At 42.5% G+C, this 11,091-nt stretch overlaps 1 protein-coding gene across 1 annotated transcript; it reads right to left on the bottom strand.

Annotated features, from left to right (window-relative positions):
- Window positions 1–2,842: 2,842 nt before the first annotated feature.
- Window positions 2,843–10,783, bottom strand: etnk1 (ethanolamine kinase 1). The gene is made up of 8 exons (XM_054753509.1): window positions 10,471–10,783; window positions 9,089–9,348; window positions 8,868–9,008; window positions 8,309–8,451; window positions 5,881–5,964; window positions 5,647–5,807; window positions 4,662–4,735; window positions 2,843–4,581 (listed from the first exon to the last, which is right to left on the bottom strand). The coding sequence occupies exons 1-8, from the start codon at window positions 10,615–10,617 to the stop codon at window positions 4,509–4,511; spliced, it is 1,083 nt and encodes a 360-aa protein (XP_054609484.1). The 5' UTR covers window positions 10,618–10,783; the 3' UTR covers window positions 2,843–4,508.
- Between the last annotated feature and the right edge of the window lie 308 nt (window positions 10,784–11,091).

Below are 11,091 nucleotides of genomic sequence, written 5' to 3'. Positions count from 1 at the left end.
GTAATTGTTGCCTCATAATGTGACGCCTGTCCTGTCTGAGAGCTGACAATGAGCAACAAAGCGCCTGCTATGCGTGTATGATGACTATAAGAATGCAGGCAAACAATGCATAGCTGGGAGATACGTTACATTATGGACTCGTGTGTTGGTGATCAATTTGAATTAAAGGAGGCCGGAGAGGAACTCCTGACAAAAGGGATTGTCTCGTTGTGTTATGATGGTTTAGTGGATAGGGAGAGAAAGACAAAGCCAAAAAAAAAGAGGGGGCGAGAAGAACGATGGTGACGCCGCTATGATAAATGTCAGCCTGTTTGATCCTGAGGGATGTGAGAGCGCTTGAAGCCGAAAATCTCCTTTGTGATGATAACACATGTTTTTGGAGGGCTCATCCCCCTCCCCCACCCCCGCCCCACGCTCTCCATCCCTCCACGTCACTATTGTATTATAGGCAGCTGCCTGGGTATTGTAGCGCCCGCCGCTAATCTGGAATCTTTAGTCCCCGGCCGTGGTTATGAGCAGCTGTCTGCGTTTGTGGGAAGCGCCGCTAATCTGCCTCAGTATCTTTTTAGGCCCTCGTTTAGCTCTCTGATCCTCTCCCATTATGCCTTCCCTCCTCATGGAAATGTGCAAGTGAGCTTGGCAAGCTGTGGTGGAATGTTGGGGGGATAAAGGAAGGAAACAGATACTCCATATAAGGCCTCTAAAGCTACAGTATGTTGCAATTTGACCTTAAATAGCCTATTTGCCTCCATAATGGATGGGATGCTGGTTTATAATATGAGTAACATACTTAGGATGGCTAAAGTAATCCCTCCTTTATCGCGGTTAATTGCTTCCAGACCCGACTGTGACAAGTGAATTTCCACAAAATATGATTCAATAATAATAAACAGAATGTTTTTGTAGTTAGAGCGTGGAAAACCGGTTTGACCTTCTGAATATGTTTTTGAACATTATTAGAGCCCTCTAGACATGAAATAACACCCCTATAAACACCTAACACCCCTAACACCCTTAACACCTCACCTTTACACTTGTACTACCCAATATCATAGGCATAATAAGAGAAAATAAGATATTATGACATAAATAAGACTCGTGCTGTGTTGGTTGCAATTAAATGTGTTCCGGGCGTGTGGAGGACCGGAAGTGACGTCGGGGGTTCAGATTTGAGTTGTATCTTGGAGTGGATTACGGCCGCAACAGTAGCAGGTGTTATTACAGTAATCCCTTGTTTATTGCGAGTAATTGGTTCCATACCCAACTGTGATAAGTGAATTTGCACAAAATGTGATTCAATAATAAACTGAATATTTTCGTAGTTAAGAGCATAGAAAACCCGTTTGACTTTATAAATACGATTTTTACCATTACTAGAAACCTCTAGGCATGAAATAACACCCCTGTAATCACCTTAACACTCATGTTACCCAATATGGTCGATATAATCTGAGAAAATAAGACATTAATGTGTATTTCAAAAAATGTCTTCTGGACGTGTGGACAGGAAGTGACGTCGGGGGATTCAGAGTCGAGTTTTAGCTGGAGTACGGCCACAACAGTAGCGTGTGATGATGATGACTGTTATTATTATTATTATGTTATTATTGTGCCCGTTGTGAGATAAATAATTATAAAATAATAAAAGCCTGTCATTGGTCTGGTTGTTGGCCTGTCAAGTGTCAAGTGTCAGGTGCCTGTTATTAGTGACACCTAGTGGCCAGTGTAGACTACAGTTCATCGATGTCTTGTACTGCCTTAAACTGTATTTATGTTTTAGTTCATTTAGAATATTTTTTATGCTTGAAAACGCTTAATTAAGGTAAAATAAAACATAAAAATGGTTTATGTATCCACATTTTTGGACTAATAATTGGTCGTATTCAACCACAAAACAGAACGATTTAATATTGTTTTGAAAAATCGTGATAGTGTGAACCCGCAAAATTCGAACCGCATAGTGGCAAGAGACGACTTTTTTTGGCTTATTAAGATGGTATTTTTTTCTAGTCATCTTATATTCGGGGTAGACAGCTTTTCTTCCTGTCACACACACGCCAGCGATCCAGAGAGATGCAGCCTCAACACAAAGGCTACATGCTGACTAAAAAATATAGACGCAGCCCTCCTTAAAGGACACTGCAGTAATTTATTGTATGCACTTGAAGGGGGAAGAGAGTTACTCAACAGTGTGGGTGCAAAGCAGCAAATATTGGATTGTGTTGTTAATTAATGTCTGTATTATGTGCGTGGAGGAGGGAGATAACTGAATTACAGTCAGCTGCTGTAATTGTTGGAACATAGAAGACATGGTGCACAGACAAAAAGTAGGTCTTGTTTGTTGCTGGAGAATAAGACATTTACTTGGGTGGGAGGCATGAGTGGGTTTTCAATTTAACCCTCATGACGGCAAAATATAAGTAAATTCTCAATGCACTCCTTATTTACTACTGTACTTTTGCCATGACAAAATAACAAAACGTACAGTGCACCTTTAAATATGAGCTGTTAATGCAATACTGTTTTGAATGTTGTTGGTCTCATTACAGAGCATTATTATTATTATTATTATTATTATTATTATTATAGCAAAATAAAATACATCCCGTAATAATCCCAGATTGATTTGTTTCACGTAGATTTTTTGCCCGTTGTGCTTCAGGCTCTCTCAAGACTCTGCTGCCATCTTGTGGTGAAAAATGTAGGCGTTGCTAATATTGTGCCCTTCTCACTGAGAAGGAAATGCTGCCGTCTGGCGGACAGATAATGTAATCATTGTACCTGCTTGTAACTATTATTTAAAAATAAATCAGTTAATGAACAAGACGAATATCCGAAGAGGTAAGAGTAAATACATTTTATTTTCTCAAGCTTGTTTACAGTATTTAAAGTCATATTTCAGATTTTATTTGCTATTCACTTTAATATAAAAGAAAAATTCAAACAGCAAAAAGATATTACATTTGTTCACTGTACATTATAAACATTATACTACAGTGGCCACAGAAAACATAAAAAAATGACCAAACTAAAAAGAAAAAAAAACCAGTTGAATATTAAATGTGAGTCTGGTAATGACAGCGGAAATGATGATGTAGTGATTATGAGGCAGTCACATGTGACAAATGTTATGTAAACAGTCTACTAAGCATCAGTAAGAACCGTTAAACATGTTCCCCCAAACCATGTACACTTAACAAAATATTGTCACATTTTTACAGCTGATGTGCATTACATCTGCTCCTTCCAAATGAATTCACTGGCATGAAAGATGAACAACACTAGAAAATAGGAACATTACTTAAAAATCATCCAAGTGAGAAGTAGAAAATAAGCGCACGCTGGCAAACTAACGCCTCGCCATCTAGTTCTTTGCTATGGAAGATGAACAGTGCAATGTGAACATCCAGTCTTACAGTCTCTACTCTAACGTGTGGTTGCATTTTGCATGTTTCAATTGCACAGGAAGCTCTGGTTATTGTTAAAAAGCTCAAACTGTTATTGCATCCAGCAAACTCTTTAAATTAGAAAAAAATATTTGTAAGTAGCCCTCGTTAACTGCTGTCTTTACACTTCACACAACATGTTGGTGTGCATTATTTACAAGTTTGGTTTGGGGTTGTTAAAAGTCAACAAATCTTCTAAAGGCGTCTTTTTAATTGCTTTCTGTCCATTGGTCCGTCTGTCAAATAGCAGCCTTTTTTTTTTCTTTTTAGACGGTTTTCTTCCTGAGCATCACTTTTGCAGCTGATGTCACACTTTTCTCTTAACATGCATTTACACTTACAATGTGCACTTCGAAATGACAAAATCTACAAGTGTCAGTGACATTGTTTTGGTCTAGTCTAGTGTGGCATCATGGCTTCCGGCTGATGATCCCGATGCTGCAGACTTTGCCACATGAGCTACCGTTTCAAACACACTTGAAGCAGCATGATGAACATGGAATGCACAAACTACAGTGAGACGCTCTGACTCTCACTTCAAACAGTGACTGCATGGCTGTTCCGGTATGTAAGCCATGCACAGTATATGCTGGCCAAAATAAGGGTTCAAAACAAAGGCCACGAAGCGTATGTTGTGTTGTGACTCTTCCTCATATTTCTATGTGTGGCTGTTAGCTTGCTTGCCTCTCAGAGGGTTGCTGTGGAAGTGATTAGTACCGCCTCCAAGCAATCACATTAGTTTGGCTCACCTCTCTTAGCAATATGCAGATTCCTTTAAATGTATATTTAGAATGCTTCACATTGGAGCGTGTTGTTAAGTCAGTCAGTACTTACTATGGATTACATGAGCTTGTGGATCAAGTAGTGGTCTGTTGCAATGAGGACAAGCGGATGTGACCTACTGTAGCAGGCACTGACTGAATAAGAATTCCCAACATACACCCATAGAGGGCACGCTATGCTTGTAATAAGAGAGGCACAGAGCAGGGTGGGGGCTAGAAAGAGCAGCAGGAAGAGTGTATGTGTGTGTGTGTGTGTGTCTGTTTGGGGGGGGTGGGGCTTCTATTCCGGTAGGCTCAACATTGTCACCTCTGGTTTCATCTTGAAGTACTGGTTGAAGCGCAGCAATGCATACCTGTAAGAAATGACACAGAAGAAGGTAAATACTAGTCCCGCATTAGCACAGAGGTGGTTTATTTGGAGGTGACAACTTACTCCAAAAAGTCAAAGTCAATGGTGGAGAATTTGGCCTGAATCAGAGCCCAGAGAGCCCAGAAGAAATGTGATGCCTGAGAGAGGAGAAAGGAAAGACAAAGGATTAGGCTTCTCATGACACCAAACACAGCCTACAGGCCCTACAGTATGGCCACAGCAACAAATACCTGACAGAAACACAATCAACTCAATACACTCGTCCATCCTCCCACTGTCCCCTTTTACTCTTGACAGTAAACAAGTATTACCTTGACAGGTTTACTCAACTGCCCCTCATGTTTCTAAATGCAACACCTTAACATGCCATAAATAGTGTACACAGTAAGAAATACTATAATAGCAATGTATAGTTCTTACTACAATATCTCACATTTCAGCAGCATATCTACTCTGGGGACTACTACAGGAAGTCAACTTGTACAGCGAAACAACAGCATCGATGGATTATTCACTGAAAATGACTCAACACACAGCCATGATTGGCAAGATAATTGTGTCTTGCCTACAGTCAGGCATGGTGGTGGTAGCCTAATGGTCTGGGGCTGCATGAGTGCTGACGGGACTGGAGAACTCATTGAGGTAAACATAATCTCCAACATGTACTCTAACATTTTGAAGCAGGTCATGGGCCCCTCCAAGCTGTACACTGACAAAACTACAGCATATCCACGTTTAATTTCTGTAGTATTGTTCCTTGAGAAGATATCATAAATGAAATGTGAAGGGTGTACTGGTACTGTACTGAGAGTAGTTTAGTCAAAATGCTCTTCTGTGCCCCTCTGGGCCCACTATGGGCCTGAAGGCAAAAGGAGGAAGAGGTGTTGTGTAAATAACAAGCCCGTATAGGAAACATGTGACTAACAGAAGCTAAAAGCTACCTTTAGCGTTCTCTCTGGCATCTAAGGCTTTTTGTGTGGTCTGATTCAAACAAACGTAACTAAGGAACGTCTCCAAAAGAGCAGCAGCATGCAATAAAAGCACTTACCAGGGCAAATCGGTTGACTTGCACGTAAAGGACCTCCACTTCCCTGTCAGTCACCTCAGTGCTCAGACCTTTGTGTTCCTTGTAGGATTCCAGGTACGAGCGGAGCCACTGCAGCTGAAAGTGCCGCTCTGGATATCGACTATAATCCACTTCGTTCAAACCTGGGGAGAACAGTAAACGTGTCGTAAAGCAGCTCTGTCATATTTTATTCTCGTAGCGTGTGGCCCAACTTACCAGCAAACTCATTGAAATGATTCCCAATGTCGAAGGCTTGGTAATTGTAGCCTGCGTACTCGTAGTCGATGAACTTTACGTTCCCTGGAAGGAGAAGCGGTGTTGTTTAGGCAGGGACAAGGGAAACAAATGCATTGTGATGATGCGTTTGTTTTATCCCTTTGATAACTCAGAATGTCAAGACTAGGGATTTATTTGTTTCCTGTCCAACTGGAGCAGCCGGAAAATCCGCTGGCTCTTGCAGAGGGGGTCAAGGAGTAAGAGTTTGCATTTTGAGACCACCAAAAGTCAGAATAGCTAACAATACGGGGAATTTAGCATCTGGTTAACAGGGTCTCAAACTGAGTTATCAGCTCACCACAGTGATATGTTTTGCGGGGAAGGAAATGTACGAAGTCAGCACTAAAGTCGCATACCGAAGCAGAAAAGAGAAGTTATGGGCGGACATTGAGAATGTTTGCTTTGGAAACATGCACAGAACAGTGGGAAGCTTGCCAGGGCAGGTTTGGCGAGAATGTGGAGTCAAGACAATAAAAGGTGGTGTAGTAAAAGGAGACAACACATAAAAAGGCACTTTAGGTGATGTAAAAAACAAAAAAGGAAGTCCCGCCCACTCTGCCAAGTTACATAATGCTATAACTAGATGCACATTTGATCAAGTCAGGAGTTGCAGCAAGAATTTCATTTAGAGCCAGAGGGTGAAAGAATGTACAGTGCTGACAGTTGCATGCATTAATGATGAACATTAAGGGAAGCTTGATCTCAAAATACAAACCCTTGCTTTGACATGTCCAGTTGTGACAGAATTAGTTCAATAGGGATGCATTTAATCCAAATGAATGGGACTCTTTCTTTATGGATAGTTTCATTGCCCTAACACATGGAACATGAGGTTCTTTTTAAGTGGTGCTGGACTACAGAGAAAGACACTTTGAGATGGGTTACCAGGCGGAGTGTGGGTCCTAGCGGGACACAACTGAACACCTCCAGGCAGTGGCTATAGCCCCCCCTGTGCAGCAGATGAAAAGGTTGGGGCAAACATCTTTCACACATGCTCACTCTCTCACTGACAATATTTGCCTTGTTGCCCTCATGTGAGGCAGTACTGCAGTTTTCCCCAACGTGATCGAACATCCCCCGAACTCGCAAACACACCCCTCCAATGCTCCCGTCTCATTGGTCCACTATGAACCCAATCATGTGACGCCTTTGCTGTGAATGATGTAATGTGTGCATCTTGTTTTATTTTTCCTAATTTAACAAAAGGCTTTGATGATTACTACTTTGTGATTAGTTCCTCTATGTTTTTGTAGATGAGATGTCAAGGACAGGGTAGAAATATCTATTTTGCCATTAATAATACATCTTAAGCCACATCTCACCAAAGCCTGAAACACCACTCTACAAGAGTGCAACGATTCCATACATAGCAGAGCTGTTTCTGCTATGTTTTATGCTGGGTGTTGATCCGATGCTTGTGACACAGAATACCATGTTTTTGCAGAAACAATGAACCCTTTTTTGAAACACAAAACCATGGATTCATAGGAGGTTCTGGGGGTGTGGGATTTAATTCTTCCCAGATGATGCATTTGTTCTTATAGTTTTGCAGAGGCATGTTTCGGCTTGGCAAAATGTGGCTATGGAAACCACCTGATTATATGTGTGATGCGAACAGATAGGACAAAAGGTACAAAAAAATGTGGTACCAAGAAGCCTAGCAATAAGAGAGGGGCAACTTGTGGCTGAGTAGCATTGGAGTGTGCCGTGGGTGCCATGATTCATCCTGATAAGGCTGAGCAGAGGGCAGACTACACACAAGGGGCCCCCAGAGGCGACCGTGCGCGGAGTTTGTCGCTCTCCATTGCCTCCCCAGGGCAAGGCGGCGCAGGGCAGCCGCACCCTCGGCTGTTCTTCCTAAGAGAGAGAGGCTAGACACAAGGAGCTGTGAGAAGGGCCTCGCCCCTCGCCACCACTGGACGAGGGGCCTGACAGCGCATATACAAACCCGCCCCACATTACACACCCTCCCACATTACATTCTGCAGCTCTTTCTCACTCCCTGCCATTGCTCCCCTGCAAATGCGAACTAATACATTTGCCAAAAGCCTATATGTGGAACATATGATGCCATTGTATGTTCAGACTGATAATTGTGCCTTTAGCACTTTTCATGTAGCTTCAACACCCAAGAAGGGAAAGGGTGTAAATTAAGAATGTGAGATAAAAGATTTGGAAACATTTTATCCAAACCTTTTTTTTAATCTATAGCCCAGTACAAACACCAGCAATGAGTGAAATGTGTGAGGAGTGGAGGAAGTGCAGTTCAATGCAATCCTACCTGAGCGTATGAGCCGAGGCGGTTCATTCGACACAACACAAACTCAAGCCACACACAAAAGTGCAGATGCGCGCAGTGGATACTCACCTGCCTGCTGGTTATAGATGATGTTTTTGCACAGCAGGTCGTTGTGGCACAGGACCACAGGGGAGCCCAGCACTGACAAGCTCTGCTGGAGCCACACGAGTTCTTCTCGAAGGCATGGCGGGCTGGGCACCTCCGTGTTCAACCTAGAGGAGACGTGTAGTTTGTGAACTAAACATCTGGAAATCTCCAAAAGATTTGCGAAAAAGTGGTCAACAAAAATGAAAGAGAGTCATTATTATAGTTGTACAGGCATGCCACTCTTGTATTAGATCTCATCAGTTTGTGTTCCTAATGTTGTGCTTATACTTTATGGGATCATCGTGATAATGGGACTGGAAGTTGTTACACCCTCCCTTCAACAGTGGAGAGTTTATATCTGTAAGATGATAACACATTTGTGGATGACTCACTGGAGTCCAGGTTCATTGCTACACGTGCGGATAACAGAAAAACAAACGGAATATCCCACATGTATTGTTTTGGTAGCAACATGGGGCCTTTCATGGTGGCAATACTGGCTCATATGCTACTATTGTAGCATATGAGTGAGTCATCTTACCTTGCATTCTGCTCAGGGTCCGTGAAGTACTTTGGGATAAGGGAAAAGTACCTGCCCATCTTCAGCCACAAGTCTGACTGGGGCACCCAGCCATTGTGAGCATGGATGGCGTGATACTTGGCTAGCTGTCTGGCAATGAGCCTGGGAAAGCAGACAATAGGATCTAAACGAATGTCAAATGAACAAGAGCACCGTTAAGCTTTAAAAGGGCCAGTGTATACCTGAAAATGGGTTGGCTACGAATATGCTCCGGCTCCAGGGCAGTTCCTTGCAGGAACTCGTAGCACAGGCCGTTGTTGAAAGTGCAATAAAGGCGCGGTGCGCAGCGGTGCGCGTGCAGCACTCGAAAACTCTTGACCTCGTTTTCACGGTCGATCAAAAGTTCCGTTTTGTTGCCATATATACGAACCAAGACCACATCCTGTAGAGATGTCCCCACGTAGCAGCCCATCAACTTATTTGTGATGCCGTCTGTGAAGAACTGTAGGAATACAAGTTGGGAAATACCTCAGAACATGTATAGGACTGTGCCTGAACCCTTACATCGTCCATGTGTGTTACACAACTTAGCAACAAGGAAGCTCGCTGGCTGTCATTCAAGCTAAACTATCTCTGTTTTGATGCCAAGAGCCTTTCTGTGAGGTGGGAGGGTGTCAACATACCAGCCGTAATTGTTCCCTGTATGAGGGATAGACTGAGAATGACAGGAATTTTATTTTTCATGTGGGTGCAATGATTGGCATTTGCTGAGTTCCCCCTTTTTTTTTTTTTTGCTCTCATTGATGAAGATGGGAAAAGAGGGTCAGGGCGCGTGACCAACTCCCATCCTGACTGCGCCACACCCCCATTCCTTCTCTTTTTCCACAGCATAGCTCTTTGTCTGAGGGCTACAATACATCTGAGAATTATCTTTGGTAGAATGTACACATTTGCTTCCACTGAAAAGTGGTTCTTTTTCTCCAAGGCAAATAAAAAAGGAAGGAGGGGTGCAAACCTTTCTAGAAATACAATTTTAATCCATCATTACATATTTATCTTCTGCAAAGCTCATTTTCCAGAGGTACCGTGACAATGTAAATAAGATGACATACTCGTCAAACTTAACTGCACTTAGTTGACAGCGGCATTGCTGGCTCAGTTTTGATGCAAACGCATTGTCGTGTTTGTGGTTGAACTGCACGTGATTACAAAGACAAATGAACGTATTGCAACATGTATGCCAATTATAAACTCATCTAACAAATGAACAGTGTTATTTTGGGTAGAACTATGTACCTAATAAAGTGACGCAAACTTCATGGAAAGCTCGCGGTGCTTTGGTCGTGACTTGGAAGTGACGCAGATGCTATTAACGCACATTAGCGCTTCTCCCCTTTGGCTATAATAATAATAAAAGAGACACCATTAGCAGAAATAAAGCAGCAATTCCCCGTGATATTGCGTGACTTTTGGTGATTCTGTTGCCATTTGAAAAAAGGAAGCTAGCGCGTGACGTTGTGATCGTGAAACCTAGCTTGAATGCTGTACGCGACCTAGCGTTACTACGTTATTAACACCCATAAATTCGAAATATTTACCAAAAAAATCAAAGAACAAACTCTACCTTCATTTTGACCTCGGAGGGTTTCCAGTTTGGTCTCAGCTCCTTCATTAGCTTCAATGCACCGGTTCTGTAGTCGCTCTCGTCAACTGTCACGTCTATTTTTGGCACGACCGGAGCCTCTTCGGGTACATGAATGTAGTTAGCCATAGTTCGCTTTTTATTCTTCTTATTGTTGTTATCGTAACAAGGTGGCGGTAACGTCAGCTGCTAAAAGAAAGGGCGCAATGTATGATAAATGTGCAACAGACTGCAGCATATAATCCCGTTGAGGACAGTATGCGGCAACGCCTCTCCAGAAGCTCCACCCATCTCGGAAAAAACCCAATGCATGATGGTAGGCGAGTGACACATGAGAAGCGCTTGGGTAAAAGTCGGCTTACACCGTCGGTGAACCGTACACGCCTGTCATTACCCGAACAGTTTTATAATTAAAACCTCAATGATATATATTTTCCCCCAATACTAGTCTTTTCAAATTAAACTTGTTCTAAGAATTTTCACGAGGCTAGTGTCTAAATGAGAATGAATGGTTTTACGTAACATTAATCGGCACTCCTTGACGTACACATACAAGCGTACACCTGTTAAAGCCCTAACGCACTAAATTATTGACGTCACATC

The sequence above is a fragment of the Dunckerocampus dactyliophorus genome, chromosome 15 (genome assembly GCF_027744805.1).
Source record: "Dunckerocampus dactyliophorus isolate RoL2022-P2 chromosome 15, RoL_Ddac_1.1, whole genome shotgun sequence".
Classification (NCBI taxonomy): domain Eukaryota; kingdom Metazoa; phylum Chordata; class Actinopteri; order Syngnathiformes; family Syngnathidae; genus Dunckerocampus; species Dunckerocampus dactyliophorus.
This window is presented reverse-complemented; position numbering and strand designations above follow the sequence as displayed.

What these genes read in the sequence shown, in the direction of transcription:
- etnk1 (XM_054753509.1), bottom strand. Translation starts at nt 10,617, where the DNA reads ATGGCTAACTACATTCATGTACCCGAAGAGGCTCCGGTCGTGCCAAAA. An exon ending in TCATTTCAATGAGTTTGCTG is followed by an intron (nt 5,808 to 5,880) that starts GTAAGTTGGGCC and finishes TGTTCTCCCCAG; the next exon opens with GTTTGAACGAAGTGGATTAT. An exon ending in AAGTCAACCGATTTGCCCTG is followed by an intron (nt 4,736 to 5,646) that starts GTAAGTGCTTTT and finishes CTCCTCTCTCAG; the next exon opens with GCATCACATTTCTTCTGGGC.